This window comes from Lathamus discolor, chromosome 3 (assembly GCF_037157495.1).
Source record: "Lathamus discolor isolate bLatDis1 chromosome 3, bLatDis1.hap1, whole genome shotgun sequence".
NCBI lineage: Eukaryota > Metazoa > Chordata > Aves > Psittaciformes > Psittacidae > Lathamus > Lathamus discolor.
Window position 1 is genome coordinate 34,799,006 of NC_088886.1, and position 23,685 is coordinate 34,822,690.

Sequence of the window (23,685 nt, forward strand, 5' to 3'; positions counted from 1 at the left end):
ATTAATCATTCCCTCAAGCTGTTCATGACTTCAGTGCATAGCTTCAGTGACTTAACTGTATATTTTTTTTAAGCTCTCATAGCATTGCTTTGGCTTACAGCTGTTAAGAAGTAAAATCATTCATTCATTAAATCTAAGAGGGAAAATCTTTAAAGATGTCTGATGTTAAGCTACCAATAATTGGGCTGGGATTTTTCGAGGAAATCTTTGAGTAAGTGATGAGAAAGAGCTGGGCACTTAACTCTGTTAGACTGGTTAGGGGGAAAAAAAAGTGGAAAAAGATACCACCAAACCAAAACCGCAATACCTTTTGTTTTAACTGCTATAAAGAGCAATTGCTGAGAAGCATTTAATATAAAATTATAGAAAGTTTTAGTCTCCAGTCATTTTTAAATGTGCATGTGTAGAATGAGGAATCAAAGTCTGTGTATGGTGGTACAAAGAAGTGTCCTGATCAAGCTGCATAACAGGCATAAAAGAAGATACCAGTCCAGTCAATTAATACTAACATTTAAAGATGCTTAAATATCAAAATTCAGGTATTTTTTGAAAAAATTTGCAAGCTCATGCTACTTAGTCTGCAAACGTATTTCAATGAGGTATAATTTTCAGACTTGAAGTTATTGTTTATGCTCAACTGCTTATTATTTACTGCAAAACATTTGCTTGCAGTTTAAGATTTAAAATTTACAACCTTGACAGGATCCAGTGTTTGCGATGATTGGCTCAATATGTTGGGTGGTTTTTTTTGGTACCTCTGCAGTTCAGAGATTTCAGCTGCCCCTGCCATCTTTGTCAAAGGCTTTCTGGCTTTAGATCCTAGGATGAATGAATTTCCATGACAGAAGCAATATTTTTGTTTCCTTAGATTAACCTCTCCACCTCTCCTACACCTGCACAGATAATAAGCCGTTCACAGACCTCCAACACCACCAGCAGCAGTATTACCCAACAGACTATGTTGCTGGGGAGCACCTCTCCAACCCTGAGTGCAAGCCAGGCTCAAATGTATCTACGAGCTCAAATGGTAAGTTTTGATTACAGTTACAGCCAAGCTGTGACAAAGCTTGGCTTTGGTCCCTCCCTGAAGTCTCCATGCACACACCACCCCCTTTAACATCTTCAGGTTTTATTTTGTTTCTATAAATTATTTATAAATACTTTTCTTTAGTTTCAGGTAGCATTGAGAATTTAATTACCAATCCGTGAATGCATGTCTCCTGAAACACTGTAGACACCAGAAGGATTGCTGTAGCTTAGTTCTCTGGTGAAATTTCCTCATGTGTTTTAGCCTGGCTGTACCACAATTATTAAATTGATCATACATGGGGAAAACCAGAAAGAGCACCTGTTTTTTCTGGCTTTGTAGAGGGGCATACTGGAGCTTGTCTGTGTTTGAGGTAAATTGTTTTCCAAGACACTGGTAACATTCAGAATTCTGACTCTTGATTAAAATATTTTTATATTTAACTAAGATTGTTCTTTGCATTACCATCCTCAGAATTCAGGTTAGATACAGAGCTTTCATTCTCTTCAGATTGACATGAAACTCATCAGATTTTTGCAGTTTCCTGTCAATATAGGCAAAAAAAAAAAAAAAAAAAAGAGCTGTTTAGCTGTTTGTTGGGGGGTTTATGTGGCTTTGGGGGGGGGGGTGTTTGGGTTTTTTGGGGGGGTTGGTTGGTTTTTGGTTTTGTTTTGTTGTTTGGTTTTTTTTTTTTTTTAATTTAATACTCGCTCTAGTTTCATATGAATTGAACCCTACAATCTGTGTGGGAATTCATAGAAATTGCTGAAGTTGTACATGAATGCTCAGGTACCAATCAGTACTTCATAAAGGCCAAAGACTCTGTTATGGCTTGTGTGAGTTGATGGCCAGAGCGCTCTAGTGTTAGGTTCAACTACATAAAATAGGAAGAATCATTGTTACACTACACTGAGATTCAGAGCCAGAGGTCCGTGACTGCAGTGATATATAAAACTAGATTCAGGCATGAGTTCTTGCAGGAGTTGCACCGAAGAAACATGTTTGGGAAAATAAATCCTTTGTTCTTTTTCTGAGATTTTTCTTAAAGATGTGCAGCAATGCTGTTATGCTAAGATGAGGGTTTTTTCCTTTGGCTATTGTTTTCCTACATGTTTATTGGAAAAGTAGTATAACTTGAAAGGTAGGGATTTAAAGATCAAATCCTTTCCATTTACCAGGAAAAGGATTTCTTGAGTCTGGATTGAAGGCAAAGCTAGATGCTGAATGCGCCTAGTACTTTTTAACAGAACAGGAGCTACATGTTCATTTCATGTCCCTGTCTTTCAATATGTGTTAACAACTTAGTAGCTGAAGCAATATGAGGATGCCATTGCTGGGTTTTGTAGTGGCAGTCACTCTCAGTGGCATGGATTATTGATACAGTTCTCCTATTCATTTACACTAAATTTTCATTCAGACTCTAAATGTCAAATCCCATGCGTATTTGAATAACTGCTTTATACTCCGATTTCAAGAGTGAAACTTACCCTATTAGTTTCTGTTTAGAATGGTATTGCTAGCCTTGGTAGTTCAAACATCGTACTTGTCTTTCAGTGTTTCTAGCTAACATAATCAAAGTATTTTTCTTCATCACCAAGATCTTTTTATAAAAAGGTCAACTCATATCTCTAGCTAGCTGATGATATCAGCTTCATCACCACATCCATTCAGTTCCAGACAAAAAACTTCATGTTTTTTTTCTTAGCTGCTCCTTGCAGTTGAGATCTCTTTAAAAATGTGGAAGACTAATTAATGGTCTCTCTTCAAAGCTTTCCATAAAACTTGTCTTTGCTGTATTGCCTATAAAGAAATTATTGATAGTTGGGTGTGCTGGTATTCTGAAGTTAGTAATTTCAGGTTGGTTTTATGATACCTGTTCTCAATATGAAACTAAATTAGCATAGATAAAATCCATATAAAAACTCTCCTTGTTAAACAACATTTTGACAGATTGGAAAATCTAAGTTCTCTTTCTTTAATATAGCAGATATTGGGCTGCTCTATGGACTTTTTCTTGCTATTGTTTCACTTATTTGTAATATTGGAGGGAAAGCCCTCTTTAAAATGCTTGTATAAAAGGTGATGGGTGTATGTGTATATGAAAGATTTTTCTCAGTATGTAGAACAAATATGTTAAACTATTTTATTTTTATTCACTTAAACAACCATAAGGTGTTCTTTGTGTAAGTTAATCTAAAAGTAAAATGTAAATCTTGCAAGCTGTACATCACTACATGTAAATCATGTGTATCTCTTTCAAATACTGTTTCTTTCACATATTTTCAAAGTTTCAGTCTCGTGCAGATTAATTTTTTTTTCTTGCTTAACAGCTTATTTTTACTCCTGCAACCACTGTGGCTGCTGTCCAATCTGACATTCCTGTTGTCTCATCGTCTTCCTCTTCTTCCTGTCAGTCTGCAGCTACTCAGGTGAGTTTGTGTAAATTTATTAAAAGTATGTCCAGTAAAGTGCGCCAAAACTGAAAAGCAGAGAAACATTGCACTTAAGTTTATTTGCCTCTAAGAACTACTCATGGTTACTGGTTATGTATAACTTCAGTGTCTGCTCTTTGCCATCATCATGTATTTAGAGGTGATTACGTATATATGTAAAATTTGGAACCTGGATAAGACATTTTAGGTCTTTGTAATTAGTTCTCATCTTTATTACTTTGAATAACTTCATGTTATCAGCTGAACTTGTACCACGTTTTCACTGCTCGCTATTTCTAATTTGGAAAAAACACATATTGTTGTACGGATCGCTACTGAACGTATTAGTCAGTCTTCTGATGGTAAACATGTGTCTAACAAACATATGCTTTCATGAGAGAGCTTCTTTTCTATCTTAGCAATTTCTTTAACAGCCTTTGATTAACTGACCTTGCTAGAAACCTTTTATAAATCCAAGTAAATTATACCCATTGAATAGTCTCTGACCTTATGCTGACCCCTTTGGAAGATTCTAATGGATTTAAAGACCTTGAAGATGGGTTACTTCTGAGATAACGGTAAATCATTGAAGCTTGTCTTCCCTTTGCTTTTACAGTAGGAAGGTGAGATGGCCAGAGCTTGCTGGAATCCAACTGTGTGTTTATGCAGGATGTTGCTGAGCAAGCTCACAATGTTAAAGTTCATCAGTTGAGCTTTCATTGAAAAGACAGACTGCTTCTTCAATCATAGAATTATTGTCATTATCCTTTATCACAGCTGCCTTTCTTCCTCTGGATTTTGCAGATAAAGTTTGAAAGTTTGGACAGGTTATTGGATCTGCTAGCAGCTTTTCTTGCATTTGTATCTTTGTCTTTTGCATTCAATGTGGAGACATCAATAAAGCTTATCACTTTACAGTCTTTTATGTACCACAGGGTTTTAGAGGTATGCTTTGCACAAGCATGCCCAACTGCACAGTCTCCTGAGACATTATTGCAGAGGAAAGTGGAGACTATAGAGCATTAGTCAGATGGTCTGCTGTGGTGACCCTGGCAAATATAAGCCTTTCCTCTCCTCTGTCAGTGTTCCGTACTGCTCTGTTGCCAGATGTTGTTAACCTTGGTTGTCTGGTGGTTTCTATAGCAGCAATGACATTGCAAAGATCCAGTTTCATCTGGAGTCAGTGATGAAATGGAAAAGCTTTAACACTAGTACACTTAATTTTCCTTACCTTGTTACAAATACGTCCTTGGTGTTTCATCTGGGTTTAAAGAAATGTCTTTGTTCACTGTATAAGCAAACCTGAGCAAGTAGGCAATCCCAGTTAATAAGAAAAAAATGCATTTAGTTATAGACACCTGGTCTAATGGAAGGAATCCCACATGGCAGGGGGTTGGAACTAGATCTATAAAATCCCTTCCAACCCAAGCCATTCTATGATTCTATATACATAGATGTGTATGTTACACTTAGCCAAGATGTTTGTCAAGGTACAGTGTAGTGATCTCACAGTATCATCTTCCATGTAGAAATTCCAGAGAAATGCATAAGATCATCAGTGATTATCAGGGTCTTGGTGGTATGTCTAACATGGCCTGTTAGGTGAACTGGCACTTCTCTCCTACTTACTTTTCCTCCCTTTTGCTTTCATATTATTTTCTTACGTATCCCCTTATGTATGACCTGGACATCTCAAGCTGCCTTATCTGTTAAGGTGTGCTGAAGGTTGATTTGTACTCACAGATGGGATTGCAGTAAATGCTTTATGAATGCCAATAAAGAAACACACCTTTGTCTTCAGATCAGGATTTGAAAGCATCCTGTGTTAAGACACTGAGTAGTGAGAAATAAAATGTAAACTAGCTGTTCATTGTACACGTGCTGACTGTTGAATGAGAGAGGGATTGTGTAATAGTAGATGGCGATAATAAATAGTCCTCTTTTTCATGTCAAGTATGATGTAAATTAGTGTTACAAGGGTAGTCTTTATCCTGGAAAATAAAATTCTTGCTCAGCATGTGGGATTGGAAAGCTCAGATCATTATGTACAGAATCTGGCTGTGATAAAACAGATATTGGTGAAAATAACCACTGACTGATTTACACTTCATAAGGCAATCCTTTTGTACCTTCTTACTATGACACATGAAACATTAATAGCACTGTAGAAATAAAGGGCTCAGGTTTGTTAGGACATGGATAACATATAGCAGATTCTGGTCCCGTTGACTACTGACTACCTAAGGGTCTGGTTTATGTTAGTTTCTGGAAGCATAATTAGACCACTGCACATCTGCAGCATCTGTATAAAAGTAGAATTGCATTTGCTTAAGATGCTTTTTGTCTTTCACTTTGAAGGCACAGTAAAAGAGGAAAAAATGCAAGTTTTAAGTCAAATTAATGTAACAAACAATCTCAGTTTCTTTTAAAAGTTCCAAAAGAAAAGATAATTTCTGTATTTTCTTTATCACTGAAGTAATTTATGATCTCCGTTCTTTAGATTTTATGGCTTAAAAGATACTTTGTGCAGATTTTAACTTCTCGTGTATTTTGATCACATGGGATGAGGAGCATTACATAACGGTGGTTTGGGGGGGGTGTTTTGCTATTTTTTCCTGGATGTTTGTCATAAATGTTCATATGTGGTGTTTTTTAGTTTGGGGGTTGGTTGTGTTTTGTTTTTTTTTCACGTTTTGCTTGTTCCCCAGGTTCAGAACTTGACACTGCGCAGTCAGAAGTTGGGTGTATTGTCAAGTTCACAGAATGGCCCACCAAAGAGCAGCAGTCAAACTCAGTCATTGTCTCTGTGCCCTAATAAACCTGTAACCAGTTCCAAGGGCAGCCAACCAGATCCTTCAGAAAGCAACAGAAAAGGCGAGAGCCCAACTCCAGAGTGTCGGAGTACACCAGTCACACGGACATCAAGCATACATCACTTAATAACACCAGGTGGGATGAAGATGGAGCTGTAAGAAAGAGATTTTAATTAAAGTTTTTTTGTATATTATGATTGTGTTGGGAGTCCCATGGTCCCTGACCAGGTTCTTTTAGGTATTCCACATAAAGATAGTTTAATGTTTCATAGTAAATTTACTAATTTGTTGATACTGGATATTACGCAGAATTTTGATTTAGCAGAGTGATAATACAGTGTTTTTAAATCACAGTAAAAGCACAGTGTAGTTGCAATACACAGTTGAATCACAGCACAAGCATGATTCTCCTTACCATACTGGTCTGTATGTTATCAGGACATGTCATCCCTGGTCTCTGGGCAGCAGTATGTGGGCTGAAACCCCCTCAAGCCTCTTGCTGTCATCAAGATCTCTTTTGCTGGTGGTTTTTTTTTTTGTTTGTTTTGTGGGTTTTCTTTTTTATTTTTGTCTTGTCTGTATCATCAGTGTGTTCTTACATGAAGTACTTACATAAATCCATAGGTGATAGTGCCCAAGAATCTTAGTGGTTTGTATTAAGAGAAAAATCAAAATAAGTATGCAATTGCATGCAGTGTATTTGTATTTTTAGCTTCCTTATTTTGACAGAGTAACAGTTTTCTAGACAATGGTCTGAATTCTGTGGAATTTAGCTTGGCTTAATGGTAGCTTTTAGAGGAGTGAGACTGTGAGGCAGACATTCTTGAGGTATTGAGCCCTAATACTCTTAGAACTCACTTCTGTAAGGAAAAAATCCATCTTCACTAGCAGAATAAATAATAAAGACAACATAACTGAGTTGCTCCTCGAGTGGAAACAGCAAAGCAAGAAGAGGTTTGCATGTGGAGGAAAATATGTGTGCGTGTTCTGTAAGGAATTACTAATGAGTCGCTGGTTCACTTAAAGGTGGTGTGGTATCTCTGGAAGTTGCTTTAGGTTCATACCTTTCAGTTTATGTGTTCAAGATCAGGCAAATACTTTGAACAGTTTAAATTCATACTGATCTCTTGGAATTTTGTTTAGTCTCTTAAAATGGTATTACCTAACTTTGACTTAGCAGTTATCAACAAATCCTGTTGACTGTGAAGTTCTTATCTCTTCCATTCCAGTCTGCTACAAAGCAAACATTAAATACATTTAAAGTTGCATTAAATGCTTAAATAAATGAAGGCTGGATCAGCAATAATCTTGGAGCTAACACCAAAAAGATAAGTTTAGATACTTTTATATAGAAGGTACATGTATGTGCATGTACATGCAAAAAGCATGGCTGTATTCCTTTATTCATTGCTATGCTTTGCATTGGAAATTGATATATTCCTCTAATTATTCTTGTGTACTACATGCTGTCAAAGAAGATATTTCTAAACATAGGTCAGAGGGTTACAAAAACTGTGCTGGTCTTACTTTAAAGTAGAAACTTAATTTCTTTTAATATTTTAATAATATTTTCCAGACTTAAAGAAATAAATACTGATTGTCACTTTTTTCCCCCCTCTCACAGCTTCATATTCTCCATTACAACCTCATTCTCTAGTAAAACATCAGCAGATTCCACTTCATTCACCACCTCCAAAGATTTCTCATCATCAGCTGATACTGCAACAGCAGCAGCAAGTCCAGCCAATTGCACTTCAGACTCCTTCGGGTCAGGAGCCCCCTCCATCGCAACACTGCCTGCCACTCCCAAGCCATGGTCTTCCTCCAGGTCCCAGCAGTGTGCAGTCTCATTGCTCACCTATTCACATGCATCCTCCACCTCTAACACTATCTCCTACTCCATCCCAGTCAGCTCAGCAGTCAGTAGTGGTATCCCCTCCACCTTCTCACTCCCCTAGTCAATCACCCACAATAATTATTCACCCTCAAGCACTTATTCAATCACAGGCAAACTCCCTTGTGCCAGCAGCTCTTCAGCCAGAGCAGACTGCTCCTCAGCAAACTACTGCCAATCCAGTTCGACCAATTGCACAGCCACTTAATCTTCCATCACATCTTCCATCTTCTCCTGCTGTACATATAGGGTCAGTAGATCAGCCCAGCTTAGTTTCCCCAGGCCAGCAGATTGTGTCCTCGACACCGCACCAGCAATATTCAGCCTTGCAGTCTGCACCCATCCCTCTTGCAGCTCCTCCTCAGCTGTCAACATCTTCAACCCAGATTCAACAACTGCCATTGCAGTCTGTACAGTCTTTACAAGTGCAGCCTGAAATTCTGTCTCAGGGCCAGGTTTTGGTTCAAAACACTTTGGTTTCTGAGGAAGAACTTCCTGCTGCAGAAGCTTTGGTCCAGCTGCCATTTCAAACTCTTCCACCACCACAGACTGTTGCAGTAAATCTTCAAGTGCAACCATCGGTACCAATTCAATCTCCAGTGGTAAGTGATAATACTTCAGTCTTTTATTCTTTATCGTCAGCTTCTCCAAAGAGCTGTAAGTGTGGCCCATTGGCTTCAGAGGGAGCTAAACCAAGTGCTAGACAGAGGGTGAGAAGAAACCTGTTGCTAACAGAAACAAGTTTTAAGAAAACAGACATTTTTCACTGCTTTTTTTTTTTTCCTTTGATGTGAGGCTTTTTGTAATGGATCATAAGTCAAAAATACCAACCAAGGTTCATGGAAGTCCAACTTTTGGACCTAAAAAATCTTGTCTCTAAATGAAATGGCAGCATATCTAAAGTTTAAAAAGCGCATAAATATTATGCCAAGGCTTAGATATTTATGTCAAATTGGATTTTGATAAATATACCATATGTACTGTAAACTTTATTTCTTTATATTAATACAGATATAATACCGGCAATTGAAATTTTGAGTAGCAGAATCATCTCTACTGGGTGCAAAGTTAAATAGCAGATTATTAAGATAATAGAGTTCTGGATAATTAATTTTGTACTAACATTGAAAAAATCATCTTTGTAAAAGAATAGGGTAATTCTTGATGCTGTCTTGGTGTTCCACATCACTGCAATTTAATTTAGCTCAGTGTTAGTCTTGGATGTCTTCAGCTTGTTTCAGCAGAAGGTTTCAGCTTCACTCATCTGAACTAAAATAATATACAGTGAAATATCAATGAAATAAAATTATATGCAGATAAAGCTGATGTTTAAGTTGGCATTGCTAGGCTTTAGTGGAAACATGCTAATGAGATTAATGCAAGCAAAAGAATCCGAAGATCTGGTAGGCTTTTTTCAGGCTACCAGCAGATTGAGGAAGGTCGGCTGTTTGGTTTATGTTAAAAAGGGTAATAATAATCTCAGCTCTCTGGTATTTCATATAGAAATTGGGCGACAGTAGAAGCCAGGTTTGCTTTCAACAAGGTGGTGTGTCACATCCTAATCTGCTAAACTGGCTGTCAGTAATTCATGTAAATTTACTTCAGCTGTTTTCAGGAAAATACCTTAGTCTAGCAATAGCTTGAAAGCCTTGGTATACTCTTCTGAAATACTCAGTTTGATTACGTTGCTGTATAGGATAAAGAGCAACTTGTAGACTTCTCATTATGTTCCCCATGCTCTAATTCCTCTTTCAAGGCCAGGTTGGACAAAGCCTTGGGTGACATGGTTTAGTGTGAGGTGTCCCTGCCCATGGCAGGGGAGTTGGAACTAGATGACCTAGTTAGGGTTTCCAACCCTAACTATTCTATGTTACAAAGCTTGTGTTTTTCAGAAGTGTTTAAATAGCTAGAATTGTCTGTGTAGATAAAAATACAGCAGACTATAAACATAAGGCAAGATCTCTGGTCTGTTTGACAGAGTGGTGTCTCTATATTTTACTATTTATAACAAAATAGTTTTTTTTCTCTCAAATTTTTTTCTTAAAGACATTGTGATGTCCTCAAAGTTCATTGTTTTGTATGCAGTTTGGAAACTAGTATTTTATTAGATTAGCATATTTTCACATTTTAACTGTTAATTTATTTTAAAAACTGTATTTATGCAACTCTTTTAAGGTATTAAGATAGAATGGAACTCTCTCTAAAGCAATAGTTTGTTGGATGCAGATTTACCAAGTGGAGAATGTATGTGAAGAAGAGATGCCCGAGGAATCAGATTGTGTCCACATGGCTAGAACACCTACACCACCCACTTTGTCTCCACCAGCCATAAACTTGGGGAATGGAGAGGCACTTAATTCAGAAGATCCATTGTCAGGTGAGAACAAATATCCAACTAAAGTAGCTCTTCTGCTTAGAAACTCCTACTAGTTATTGCTGGTTTAAAGGAAAAATCTGTACATTTAAATTTTTTTTTTTTTTTTTAGAGATGTAATTTTTTAAGTAAAAGAAACTATATGAAATATGCTTGAAAACCGTATGATAGAACAAATGTTTTGGTCCCAGATGTATAGCTTATATATGTATTTGGATAATATGTAGCACAGGAAATGCTTATTTGAGCTTTTTAGTATATACTTTTATACAAAAATCTTAACAGGAATGTCAATCTCCAGTTAATCTTTAACTGATAGCTGTGATATCAGCAAAATATGCTGACTGCTCTGGTGTGAATTCGGGTCAGCAATCAGAAGTTGCTGTTGGAGTGGTTGACTACACTGTATGGGTCTTTTTGGCACAATTTCTTTTTGTATATGCCACAGTAAGGAGCTATTCTAATGCAAAAGCTACCAGTGAAAATTTTTCTTCTTCACTGTATTGTACAATATACATGCCTGTATCAATCGTTGTCCTGCATACTGATGTAATGTCCCTCATGTGCTAAATATCCAAATATATACCCTCTCTCTCTATGTGTTGCAGGGTGTATGTGTGTATATATAGATAGATATGCTATGGATATAATTGGGTGCTTAGAGGCTTAATGTTGTGTATGCTTGTGACCCTGCAGGCTACTGAGGCTCAAGTCATGTCTGAAATTCTCTCTCTAGAAATATTTCAGCTGCTCAGTCTTCAGAATAGAGTGTTCAAAAATACTGGGTTCTGCTTTTGACTTATGGATCTGATTTGTGTAGGTAATTAATGGCCAGCTAAGCTTATATTTCACAGTTACTAAGCAAACGAAAATGTTGTGGTAACTGTTTGTGGAATAGTCTGATAAGGAAAAGTATGTTGTTTTGAAGGCAAAATCTATAAACCACAGGGAAGAACCTGTGTTACGGGATGGTGGGTGCAGGTGTGGGTGTGTTCATCTCTTCTTATTTCTAGAATTCTGAGCCAGTGGTTGGACACGAGTGATAAAACCACAAAATACTTTGGGTTTTTTGTTTTTTGTTTTTTTTTTTTTTTTCAGAACATGGGGGATTACCTTCAGTGACATCATCAGTCAGTGCCTCAGTAATTAAATCTCCGTCTGATCCTTCACATGCTTCTATTCCACCACCACCTCTTTTGCTTCCAGCAGCGACAACAAGGAGCAACAGCACATCAATGCCGAATAGTATTCCTAGCCTAGAAAATAAACCTCCACAGGCTATTGTTAAACCACAGATCCTGACCCATGTTATTGAAGGCTTTGTGATTCAGGAGGGATTAGAGCCATTCCCTGTAAGTGTAAAAGTCGCTATGAGTTTCTTACTACTAATTTTTGAAACAGACTGGTTTTAAGGGTGAAGTTTTTTGTGGCTAGTAGCTATTTAGATCTTGAATAATTTTTCACATGCTGATTTTAACCTTTTTTCCCACTGACTGGTTACATGTTTCCTACAGCATTCAGTATACTTGTATACTGTTGGTATTGTCTTTCATATATAATTGGAATTCGTGATACTGTTTGGCTTACCAGTATCACTGGATGACAAGGTACTAAATGAAAATGGAAACACAGCTGAGTTACAGGCTGTATCTGGAGATAACTACAGAGAGTGATTTTTAGGCTAGCATTTGCAATAACTTTGTTTTACATTCCTCTCCTAGGTACCTCAATTTAACTGATACCTTAATTTAAAGCTCTGAGTATGAGTCTGTGTTAAAATTCTAAAATATTAGAACTTTGTTTAAAGCACTGGCAAGCCCCATGCTGAGTTTGGTGTGATTAGTACTGTGTCTGGTGAGAATTACTGTCGAAAATTTTAAATCCACAAATGGACAGTTTAAAACCTATGAGTCTGCCTTACTAACTAATGTAATGTGTCTCTTATTTTCCCATTCCTTCATTTCTCTAGATAAAATGTGTTTCTTCCTTCATTAAATGTAATTGCAAACTGCAGAGCAGGAGTGAGTCTTTGAGAAATGGTATTTAGAGCTTTGGCACTATATAATAATGATTCATTGATAGGGAATAGAAACTGTGATTCTAGTCTCAGTTACAACTGCTAAGTCACAAATACTATTTTCAGTTATTCATTGTTCAGTTAATCACTGTTGCTTTGCTTTTATTGCAATAGGTAAGTCGTTCATCTTTGCTGGTAGAACAGCCTGCAGAAAAAAGATTGCTAGTGGAGGGTCAGATCATGAGTGTTGTGTGTGTTGAATCAGACTTGCAGAATGCAAAACATGCAGACAACTCATCGGACACAGAGATAGAGGATATGATTGCAGAAGGTTTGTAGTTTTTGTTTAAATACCCGTGTTACTTCCTTTTAGTTCTGTATGTATTACAGAATCCCATCCCACCTGTACTTCTGGAATCTTTCTCCAGTCTCTAATAGAAACTATTTTCAAACGTTTTTTACTAGCTACACATCATAATGACAGTTGTTGTAGGTGCATACAAATGTTAAGAAAGCACTTGTCCTGCTTAGAATACAGTGCTCTCCAGCACAGCCCATGAGCTAATTTGAGTTCCCCGTGCAGTATCTTGACATAATCATCACCATGGGTTTTTAGAACTTGGCAATCGAATATTTTGGATGTGTTACACCACTATTACTGTTCAAGCCCAAATGTAGGTAGCCTCACGAGTGTTCTGAAATGGAAACTAGATCATGGCATGGCCCAGAAAAAACAAGTTCTTCTTCAACTTACTTTTGTATATGTTCATTCAAGTTTTGAAAGTCCAGAATTTTCAGCCACCTCTGGATTTTCTGTTCCACATCTTGAGCAATTGCACAAGAGTTGGTTTTGGTGATATGGTTAAATCTGTCTTAAAGCAACTCTTAGTTTTGTTCTTTTGAAATATTTCTTTTCCCTCTTTCATATCGAAACTGTATTGGGCAGGTTAAGAAAGGACAAATACAGTGGCTGCTCCTGCCACAGGTCTGCATCAGGGAAGTAGCTGGGAACTGTCAGGAGAGCGTGTCCTGAGCAGTAGCAGTTGTCACTGTAGCTGTGCTTCAACTACTTCCCACTCTGGGCATGGTAAATTGTCATTTAGTTAAAGCAATCTGTCTCACCAATCTTGTCTCACAGGAACTTTCAGGGTGGCAACTCTGATGGCAGTTCATTACTTACTGTGGTTTCTGCCTCAGTGAATGGGACCGAAGTGCAGTAGGGAAGTTGGCTGCACCCACTGTGTATCTCAGCAAACAAATGAGCTCAAGGATCAGTATTCTAGATTACTAGATTCTGTTACATAACTTTTTACCACAATGATTTATACCCATTACTGCTGGTAAGTGTATTGGATCAGACCCAGGTCAAGGACTGCAGACAAGGTAGAAAGCTTGCTTTAGAAAGCATTCTGAATTCAAGAAGAGTATTTGTTGGTAGTGAAGTCAAGTGAACATGGCTGGAATTTTTGTGTAAGGCTGATACACTTTACCGGTCAGGCAATATGTATCTCAGCTTAAAAGTATATTTCACTTGTAGGACCTATTTTTGGTAGGAGCTGATTTAGATTGGAAGGACATCACTAAAAGAAAATATTGATGGGTTGCAGTCCTTGTACATGCTGATATAACATTTGTGCAGAGAAGTCAGAAACCATGGAAACAGTGCCTGAAAATGAAAAATAAATCATGATTTCCTAAATTATGGCTGATTATATGATTGCATGTACTAGCGTATCTCAGATCCCTGCTTCATTTATGCAGTAACAGTCGACTTTAGGGAGTGGCAGATATTTGAAATGCTGTGTTTTGTGACTGTAACTTTCTTTTGCTTATGTTGTAATTTCTCTACATAGAAAAATGAAGAAACAGTTTTTACAGAACCCATTTTTTAAATATATTACACAATACTCTACTGGAAAATAATTTGAGGCCTGTACCTTATTTTTCACTAACCTTCACGTAGGCATGGCAGACTAAATTTCAGAAGGCAAGCATCTGTCATATTAATAGTGGAGGTTTGCAGCATCACTGGAAGTTTTCTATGCCTTTATTTCATCTAATTTGAAATTGCTGTTATTTTTTTTGGCATAGTCTCCCAGTGAAGACTTCCATTTAAACAGCTCTTTGAGAGGGAAGCCCTTTGATACAAAAGCGTCAAACACAAGAGCCTTCAAAAACGGGGAAAAAAAAAAAGGAAAAAGAAAAAATAATCATTTGGTAAACTTTTACTTGTTTGCTGTATTTTGGTTATTTTACAGCTCAATGGAGTTACACTACTTTTCTACTACTTTTCTAAAAATGAGACTGGTAAATCCCTTAGCTCATGACTGCTCAGTAAATTGCTATTAAATAAAATTGCTTTCTTGATCAAGAGTACAGCTTTTTTTTTTTTAATGCCTTGTTTCACCCAGTATATTTCAAACGAGAAACTTTTTGCCATCTGGTGCGTCTTCTGTGAAGCTCTGTTTGCAACAGTTATTTTGCCCTTAATTTGTTAGAGTAGATCTTAATTCAGTTTTCAATAGCATTCCCTAAGAACTTTTCAGTATTAACACTGTGTTGTTTCTCACATTTCAAGCAGCTTGCTGTCATTTTATTGAAACATTCATGGTTTTGTTTTTAGTTATTGTTCCTGACAGCTGGTGTTAGGTTTATATATGCAATTTGCAACTCTTTGTTAGATGAGCTAGTAGGGAACATACAACACTGAGACAGATACACATATGTAGAAGCTGAGCTAAGGAGATTTTCTGATACTAAACCAGGGTATGATTGCTTGTATGGTAGAAACACCTAATATGCGAAAGAAAAGGCTCTGAATATCAAATTTCACTTCACTCTGTTGCCAGTTTTTTCCACATAGCATGACCTGGCTTGGGAATGAGTGCTTTGGGGTTGTTTGGGCATTTTTTGAGAAATGCTTATTTATTTGAAGGATGCATCTCTGGTATTTAATTTCAGTTGGTCAGATTTGGTATGTTTCCCATTTAGAATCATAGAATCAGCTAGGTTGGAAAAGGCCTTTAAGGTCATCAAGTCCAACCATTACCCTAGGACTGCCAAGACCACCACTAAACCATGTCACTAAGGGCCTTAGCTGCGTGGTTTTGAACAGTTCCAGGGACAGTGATTCCACCTGGGCAACCTGTTCCAATGCCTGATTACCCTCTCAGTGAAGAAATTTTTTCTAATATCCAATCTAAACATTCCCTGGCACAGCCTGAGATGTCCTATCACTTGTTACTTGGGAGAAGAGACCAAACCCCACCTCACTACAGCCTCCTTTTGGGTAGTTGTAGAGAGCAATAAGGTCCTCCTGAGACTTCTCACCAGACTAAACAGCCCCAGTTGTTTCCAGTTTTTATTTCCTGTGTGATACCAACTTACTCTGTTGGAGACTTGCAACCTGGTAATTTTCAGACTGCCAGAAGATCTGTTGACTTCAGTTATATCCTCATACATGAGATACATTATTCAAATACCCTCTTTAGTATTTTGACCTCTTTGCTGCACTAGTGCTTATTCTTACCTCGTCAGTGCAAGCAGTTTAGTGAGTTAACATCTCTGTAACAGACTTACATGTTCATAGTTAAAATCTTTCAATTAAATTTTGATATCCGCATGTACATTAGCTGACATCAAAGCTTTACAAAGAGCTTGAAACAACAAGCTAGTTTGCAGTTTTTTCAACTAATTATGTAAAATTAAAAGTATGAATGTGGGAGGAGAATAGCAAGAGGCAAAGTACATGAAACAGTGACTCAGGTAAAACAGAAGTGTGAAAGAAATGTGTGTTTGTTTAGGCCTCTAAAATTCTATAGAATTTTTGAGCCTTGTATTTTGTCCATGATAACAGCTCTGTGGTGTGCAGTTCTTTCACTTGACCTGAATGACCACAAAATGTTACATTTCAGTTTATGCCAGTTTCTCTTCTTTGCTCCTTATAATGTATTTCACAGATGGTATGTGAGGATAAGGGTTGGTTTTGGCGGTTTTTTTCCATGCCAGAAGTCAAGTTGGTTTGCAGATATGGTGGCATTACTCTAAACTATGTACAAACCATGCTTTACCCACTAAATACATTTCTAGCAAAACAGAGCATAAACGTTCAGCATGTGATGTGTATGCTGCCTTGACCTGCCTTCTTTTGAGCTCTTCTACTCTTTTACTCATATTTCTCTCATCTGGTGTTTAAATTCTTCACAAGGAGCAGGAAAAGTGCATCCTCACCTCACCAACAGAAAAATATTCTGTAACAATAGACTAAATTAGTAGATGGTATAATTGTGGGAGTTTTCTTATTGTATACAGTTTAACGTTTTCATAGATAAGATTCAGTGTCTTACTTTCACAACTCCCTTTGGCTGTAGCAGTTGAAAGAAATTAATTTAAAAGGTTAACATGTTATGTCATTACAAGAGAGCTTGAATTCAGACCATGGATGCTCAGTTCTCTTAATGAACTCTTTATAAGCAATTCATGAGGACTGTAACACCTCTTCTTAATTATTTGCTATGTTTGAGGGTGTACTTGCTCGTGGATGGCTTGAAAATTAACAAAAGAGCTGATTAAGTTCATTGAATAACTTAATTGAAGGTTCAGTAAGGTTCAGTTTGCTCAAGAGCTGTTCTATAGGGAATGATATCTTATGACTTACTTAGCTTTGCAGTTTTCTGTTAATCATAGTATTTAATTAAATGTGTTAGGTATTTGAAAGTCTTCTGCCCGCCTGCTTGAAATTAGAAATTTGAACATAATTTTGTGTCACTGAAGCTGACTTCCTTATGCGTCACTCCTTTCTTTAGAAGGACTGGATGAAATTGAAAATGATCTTCTGAAGTGTGAATTTTGCGGGAAAATGGGATACTCCAATAAGTTTCTACGGTCAAAAAGATTCTGTTCCACGTCCTGTGCCAAAAGGTACTTTGTCTAGTTAGTGCTTAACAGTATCTGGTTAATGGAATAGCACCCAAATAGTATATGGTGTTGAAAAATAAAGAAACAATAAAACATGACTGCCTGCTACCTGCATTTGCAGAGTATATGAGCACAAAGAGTTATGGTAGACTATAATATATTTTAAGAAGATAGACAAAGGGGAATTCCAGTAAAATTGTGTACCTCTTTCCAGAGGGTGCCATGCTGTTGGACGTATGGGAAGGTGATGGGTGTCATGGAAGATAAATTTGTTCAGGGTTATTAAGTTTGGAAATCAGTGCAGAGGTTCACAGGCCACCAGATTTTACAGATTTCTCATGTTCCTGTTGTCTTCCTCTTGTTGGTGGGCAATGTCAGAGAAAGAATGCTGGGCTTGGTGGGCTTTCTTACACTGTTTTGTGATACTAGTGTAAGAAACACACTGAATTTATCTTGGCATAATTGAAATGCTGCGTAGACAAAAAAAATCCCATTCTTAATGGTTTTAATAACTGTAAAATTTGTTTATGTGCATAAAGTAAAATAGAAATATTCATAAGCATAAATAATTTTGTGTTTTCTGAAGCTTCTCCTTTCCTGAAAATAAGTGATGCCATTTGCTTGTGTGTGGTTCGCAGAAGAAACAGGCTGGTTTCTGTTTCTCTTTTGGTTTAGAATGCTGCTTTTATTTTGGTTTGGTTGAGAGAGGAGGAATTTATAGTCAACATGTGAATGTACAATATTGCATCATTACAGCTAGAAAATTTATATTTAACTCCAGATGTTTAGAAATGGGGAATAGTTTCATTTCACCACTTAGTTCTTCTGTTGCGTCAGTGTGCCTAGAAACCACCTTTCTCTTATGTCTGCTGCTATTTTAATCCCCCATATGAGACATTCCCATTTTAAGTAGTGGGAATGTGTACTTTTTTATTTGGTATGTGTTGGGACACTACTAGCAAAATAATTTTAAGAGGGGATTTGTCCCATAGATGTTAAAATGAGGGGTTTTTGTCTCCATCCTCTTTTAACTTTTGCCTATCGAGGTATCCGCTAGTTAGGGAAAATGGAAGCAAAAGATACAATGTGACTTCAGGCTTTTAGCAGACATTTTAGAGAAGGGATCAGCCTACGTGATAAAATGCAGAAGTATTTCTGTCATGGAAGAATGGAAAAGATGAACGTCTTCCAGGGATGATCTAGATTCACTTGATCTTGCATCAAGACCAGGGGTTTGAGTAAGTGGCCTTTGAGATACTTTTCTCTTGTGTTTCTGTGACAACTGTTATATTTAATTAGGCAGCATTTCTGCAACGCTGTAATTTTGTGGTTACTTGATTGAAATCAGTCCAAAAAACTATTAGTGTGTTATTGAATATATCTTGCTTCTTCAGGCACAGCCTTAGTTGCACTAAGAAATTTGGGCTGTTTACATCAGACAAGAGCAGTCGCTGGAATCGGAAATCAGATAGCCAAAGTCTTGGGCGACGCGGGCGTCGGCCGAGTGGCCCTGATGGGGCATCACGAGACCATTTTCTTAGACAGGTCTGTGGAATATTTGTTTAAAATTATGGCATTATTTGGGGAGTTACAAATAAAATCTAATACTGTAGTGTATTTGTATTGCATTTTCCAGCTTCCCATTACTTATCCATCCCAAGAAGAAGATATGGCTCCTCATGAAGATGCTGTTCCAGCTGCCATGACCACCCGTCTGCGAAGACAGAGTGAAAGAGAAAGAGAACGTGAACTTAGGGAACTAAGAATTAGGAAAATGCCAGAGAGCATTGACTTGTTACCAGTGGTGCAAGCTGACCCATCAGTATGGACTGTTGATGAAGTTTGGGCCTTTATACATTCTTTGCCTGGTATGTAATGTGCAATAACTCGTTCCGGTTTTCTTTCTCAACAGTGAAGTTCTTTGCTTTTTAACATCAGTGTGATGAGGTGGTGTGGTAACAGAACTGCTGTACTCTTTAGTTGGTGATGGAAACTGGAATGTGATTTGTTTCCTCTTGCTTGTTCCTTCAGCACAAATCCCATGTTGATAGAACTAGTCCCACTCCTGCTGTTGCATCCCAGCTGATGGAGATTAGAGCTGTTCCTCCCTTCAGTCTGACTTCTCTCAAGAGGTCAGTGAGAGATCAGACACGCTTTCTCCCTTTTACGCTTGCTTCTTCTCTTCTCTCCTTACTTACTGCTTATTTAGTAGAAAAAGGAGAGTTATTTCCCTTTATACAACTGAAAAATTTGAAATACCTGTCCTAACATAACTCATTAAAAAAGAATAAGCAAGTTTCATCTATGAAGTTAAGCTGTTTTGCATAGCTTTGCTCAGTAACTGAAATGCAGAGGACTTCTGTGTATAGACTCTGTATACTGGTAGATGTAGTCTATTCTCAGCAAAAAATCTTCTTTCTCCTTGTTTACAAACCTTTTCTTTAGCTCAATGTTCACAGTTACCTGTCTTCTTCAGGTTATTTGACGCTTACGTTTCGTTTCCTAACTATCCCAAGCTTTAAAGCTTCCCTATCCCTTTTTCCCAAGGACGCCATTCTATCTGATCAGATACTGTAACCCTTCCAGCTAACAAGGGCAGGTCTCCACAACAGCAGTCATACAAGAATTTTTGTTGCTTACCCATGTAACTCATATGTCAAAACACTGAAACCAGGTGAAGTCTGTTCCTGATTTTCTGCTTCTTCTGGAATGCTAAACCATTTTTTTTGTGTGTGTATCCCATCAGGCTGATAACCTGTAAGGAATTCATTGCTAAGTCATACTCATGGTTATGAAAAAATATTTTATAAAGTGGATCAGGCAAAGAATTGAGTAAGGGATGTCTTAAATCAGCAAAAGTCATCCTTGAAGTATGTCAAACTATGAAGTATGCTTCTTCTGATAGGTTTGCAATTAAATTACATCGTCTGCTTTGGGAACCTGCAGTGATGTCTGTAAAAACAAGCAAAGCTCCTTAGATTTAAGACATGGACATTCATGTTTCTGTACTTCAGCTGTGTTATTGGGATGTAACTATAATGCTGCTGGTTTTTATAGATTTGAGGCTCTAGTTAATTCTGTAAATTCCTGATCCAGGGTTCTGCAAAGAATAAGCAGTAGTTCTTGTCCTAGAAAACTTAAAGTACCACATAAACACAATTCACTTCCACATATGAAAACAAAAATATTATTATTAAAATGTGGTTTCTGTTTTGAAACCATTACTTTTACAATACTTTAGCAGCTGCTGGATCTGGGTTACTTTGGTGTGGGTATTTTTGTATTCTATAAACAAGGTAATCTTGGATTTTAAGCAGCTTCATATTTCTCTGTATTTAATGAAAATTTATTATAATTACTGATTCCCATCCATATTAAGGAAAATACTTCTTTAAAAAAACCCATAAGTTCAATAGCTATTTAAAATTATATTCAGAACCTGCCAGAACTTTGATTGTTATATAGCTACATTCATCTTGTTTGGCAATTTGAGGGTTTATTGTGCTCAACGTATTCTCAAGCCACTCTCTTGAAAAAATATTATTTAGATGCTGCCAGAGTTGAATGATACAAGAAGTAATGTAATTGACTTTCATTATGCTATTTTGCAATATATACTTGCTGCAGTCCATGCAGACCATCTGCCATGTTGTAGGAGACAGTGATTTGTCAGCTTTTCATAAACATTAGGGACATCTGTTTTGATTTACCTCTTTCTGTGTAGAGTCTATAGCTGAGACCTAACTGCAGTCAAGTGTTGTTAGGCTTTCTGTGAATTCCTCTGAAGTCTTTTGGAGAACTGAAGTTTGTGGACGCTCATTTCTTCTGGGGGAAGAGACAGCAACAGTTCAAGCCCCAGTGGATTTGTTCCTCCTTTCTTTCTTCAGCTGCAAGATTAATGGTCTTTCATCCACTTCCCATCCTTTTTTTAGCTAAGTTATTGCACAACAACCAATTGCTAAAGTGCTTAAGAATACACAGTGTGCTTGGATGAAGGGACTTAAATACATTCAACTTTCATCCTTTGCTTTTCCAAAATCACTTTATTTTAGGAAAAGTTAATTGAAATGCTTCATATCCTGCTTAAAGAAAAAAAACCCTGCAACTACAACCTGTAGTCTATTTTAATTGTACCACTTTTGTTCCTAAATGTAAAATCTCTTGATCTCTCAGTTTCTTTGCAAATGCTGTGGTGTGACAATCACCATGTTCATGTCTCAAGTCAGACATAATTTTGTCTGTTGTCAACATAAAAATAATAATCTTTGTTATGATGTTAGAATTCTTAAATCCTCCTAAGAATGGTCAATTGTCTTAAGATTTCTCTTCATGTTAATGGCAGCATTATCTTCTCTTGGTAGCTGCAATTGGCAGCAATGTTCCAAGGTGCTCTCTGACAACTCTGGGCTCCTGAGAAATGTTTTCCTATTGAGTGTGGTACAGTTTGTAGCTGGGCTACACTAGTGCATCACCGCACCCAAAATATTGGAAGTAAATGTTATGGGACACATCGAAGCACTAAAACATTTTAATGGCTTTAGTGGCTATAGAAATACTGCTTGTGACAAACTCCCCCCCCCCCCCCCCAAAAAAAAATACCACTCTAATTTCTTATTACGATAAAAAATTCTCAAGAACTGGAAATGTATTGTTTATTGAAGTTGTTGTTTTAAATGCTGTGGAAAATAGCCCTTAGTTCCGATTAAAAGTTAGTCAGCTGCTACAAAGTAACTGTTGAACCTTTGTGACTGGGGTTTATACAGTTGTAACCTGAACTAACAGAGGTTTAGAGGTATAGCCTTATTTCATGATAAAACCTTTTCATCTTCAGATTATCTTTTAATTTTTCACTAATAAAGTGGCAGCTGATTGTTTCATGAGGTCTGCAATTAGCACAATATGAAAATTAACAAATAATTGAAAAAAATTGTCTTTTTTTTCTTTGTGAAAAGCTAAAATTGTCCAACCTTGAACATTATGACCACTAGACGGTAATAATCCAAATTAGTTAAGGTTTGGATGTTGATACTTTCTTCCACATGTCCTTTCAGTTTCTCTTACATGTTTTTAAATCCAGCAGGAAATCAGACTGCCTCTTCTTTATAGAATTTAAATCTGAATACACAAAAGAACATAAAATTAGTTAGTTGCTGTCATCTGGGGTGGAAGAGGTGTTCTTCACAGTATTTTCATATCTCTAAAATAGTATACTTTTAGAACGGGGGAAAATATAAAAATGCCCCAAAAAAGGCTTAACCAGGGAATAATTGAAAGCAGGAATGCTAGGTGGAACGCAAATTAAAACGTGTCTGAAAGGCTCTGAGATAGATGGAGAGACGAGGGGATTGAGAACGTAAGTATATAAAAAAACATGAAAAACATGGCTTTTGGGGAAAGAAGCTTCACATAAACAACTGACAATGAGTGTTCTTATTCACATTGTTAGAAGACTTTTGTCCGTGTAACAAAGCTGCCACCCAGCCAGGCATAGCTAACTGTTTCTGCTTAACAGATCTCCAGAACATCTTTTGAGGAACCTTGTGTTTCCACAGTGTCCTTCAGTGGAAAGGAGCCCTAAATTCCCTGGGACAGTCCCACCCATGAATAGTCAGGCCTCAGTAACCTGAAACCATATTATTTCATGTTCAGAAAAAGAGTGTAATTTCTTTTTAAATTCAACTCATTTAAAATTGCACTTGTGAGCTGAGTTGCTGCTATGTATAGAATAGTCACTGAGGTAATAGATGATAAATGTCTTCATGAGACAGTTATGCTAAAGCCCATAAATCAAAGTTCTGTTTACTTAACGCAGTGGTGGTAACATACAGATGGGATTAACACCTGTTGGAAATTGTAGCTGTGTAAATTTTCTCGGTGAGTTGTAGAATATGCGTGTATCTTTTTAGTGGTGGAAAGAGCCCACTTGAATTATGCTCTTCCTTGATTGCTATTTCAGCAGTATTTTGCTAGTTTCTTCCAACTGTGAGATCGTGGTGGTTGTTCCTCTTAATGAAATGAGAAAGATGTCTTTGTTAAGACTTGACATTTCCAATGAGTAGTTGTCCAATAATTACAGTGCAATTAGAGGCTGTGGTAAAAATTTCAGATTATCTCAGAAGTTCCCATCCTAACACTGAAGTGTTGCATGTGTCTTAGGTCAAGCTTGAAGGGGTGAGCACTGGAAATTATGTAGCTGAAAAGCTCTAGTGTG

General features: G+C 37.2%; 1 protein-coding gene across 4 annotated transcripts in view; it reads left to right on the plus strand.

Moving 5' to 3' along the window:
- Positions 1–23,685, plus strand: part of PHC3 (polyhomeotic homolog 3) — a 39,955-nt gene that overhangs the window by 8,153 nt on the left and 8,117 nt on the right. For 3 of the 4 annotated variants that reach the window (XM_065674610.1, XM_065674609.1, XM_065674611.1), the window contains 10 exons: positions 869–1,027; positions 3,358–3,456; positions 6,168–6,408; positions 7,897–8,768; positions 10,393–10,543; positions 11,639–11,892; positions 12,732–12,888; positions 17,363–17,477; positions 18,869–19,019; positions 19,111–19,342. In XM_065674610.1, coding sequence (XP_065530682.1) covers positions 869–1,027; positions 3,358–3,456; positions 6,168–6,408; positions 7,897–8,768; positions 10,393–10,543; positions 11,639–11,892; positions 12,732–12,888; positions 17,363–17,477; positions 18,869–19,019; positions 19,111–19,342 — 2,431 coding nt within the window. The remainder of the gene's footprint in view (positions 1–868; positions 1,028–3,357; positions 3,457–6,167; positions 6,409–7,896; positions 8,769–10,392; positions 10,544–11,638; positions 11,893–12,731; positions 12,889–17,362; positions 17,478–18,868; positions 19,020–19,110; positions 19,343–23,685) is intronic. The other variant, XM_065674612.1, reaches the window with a different exon arrangement.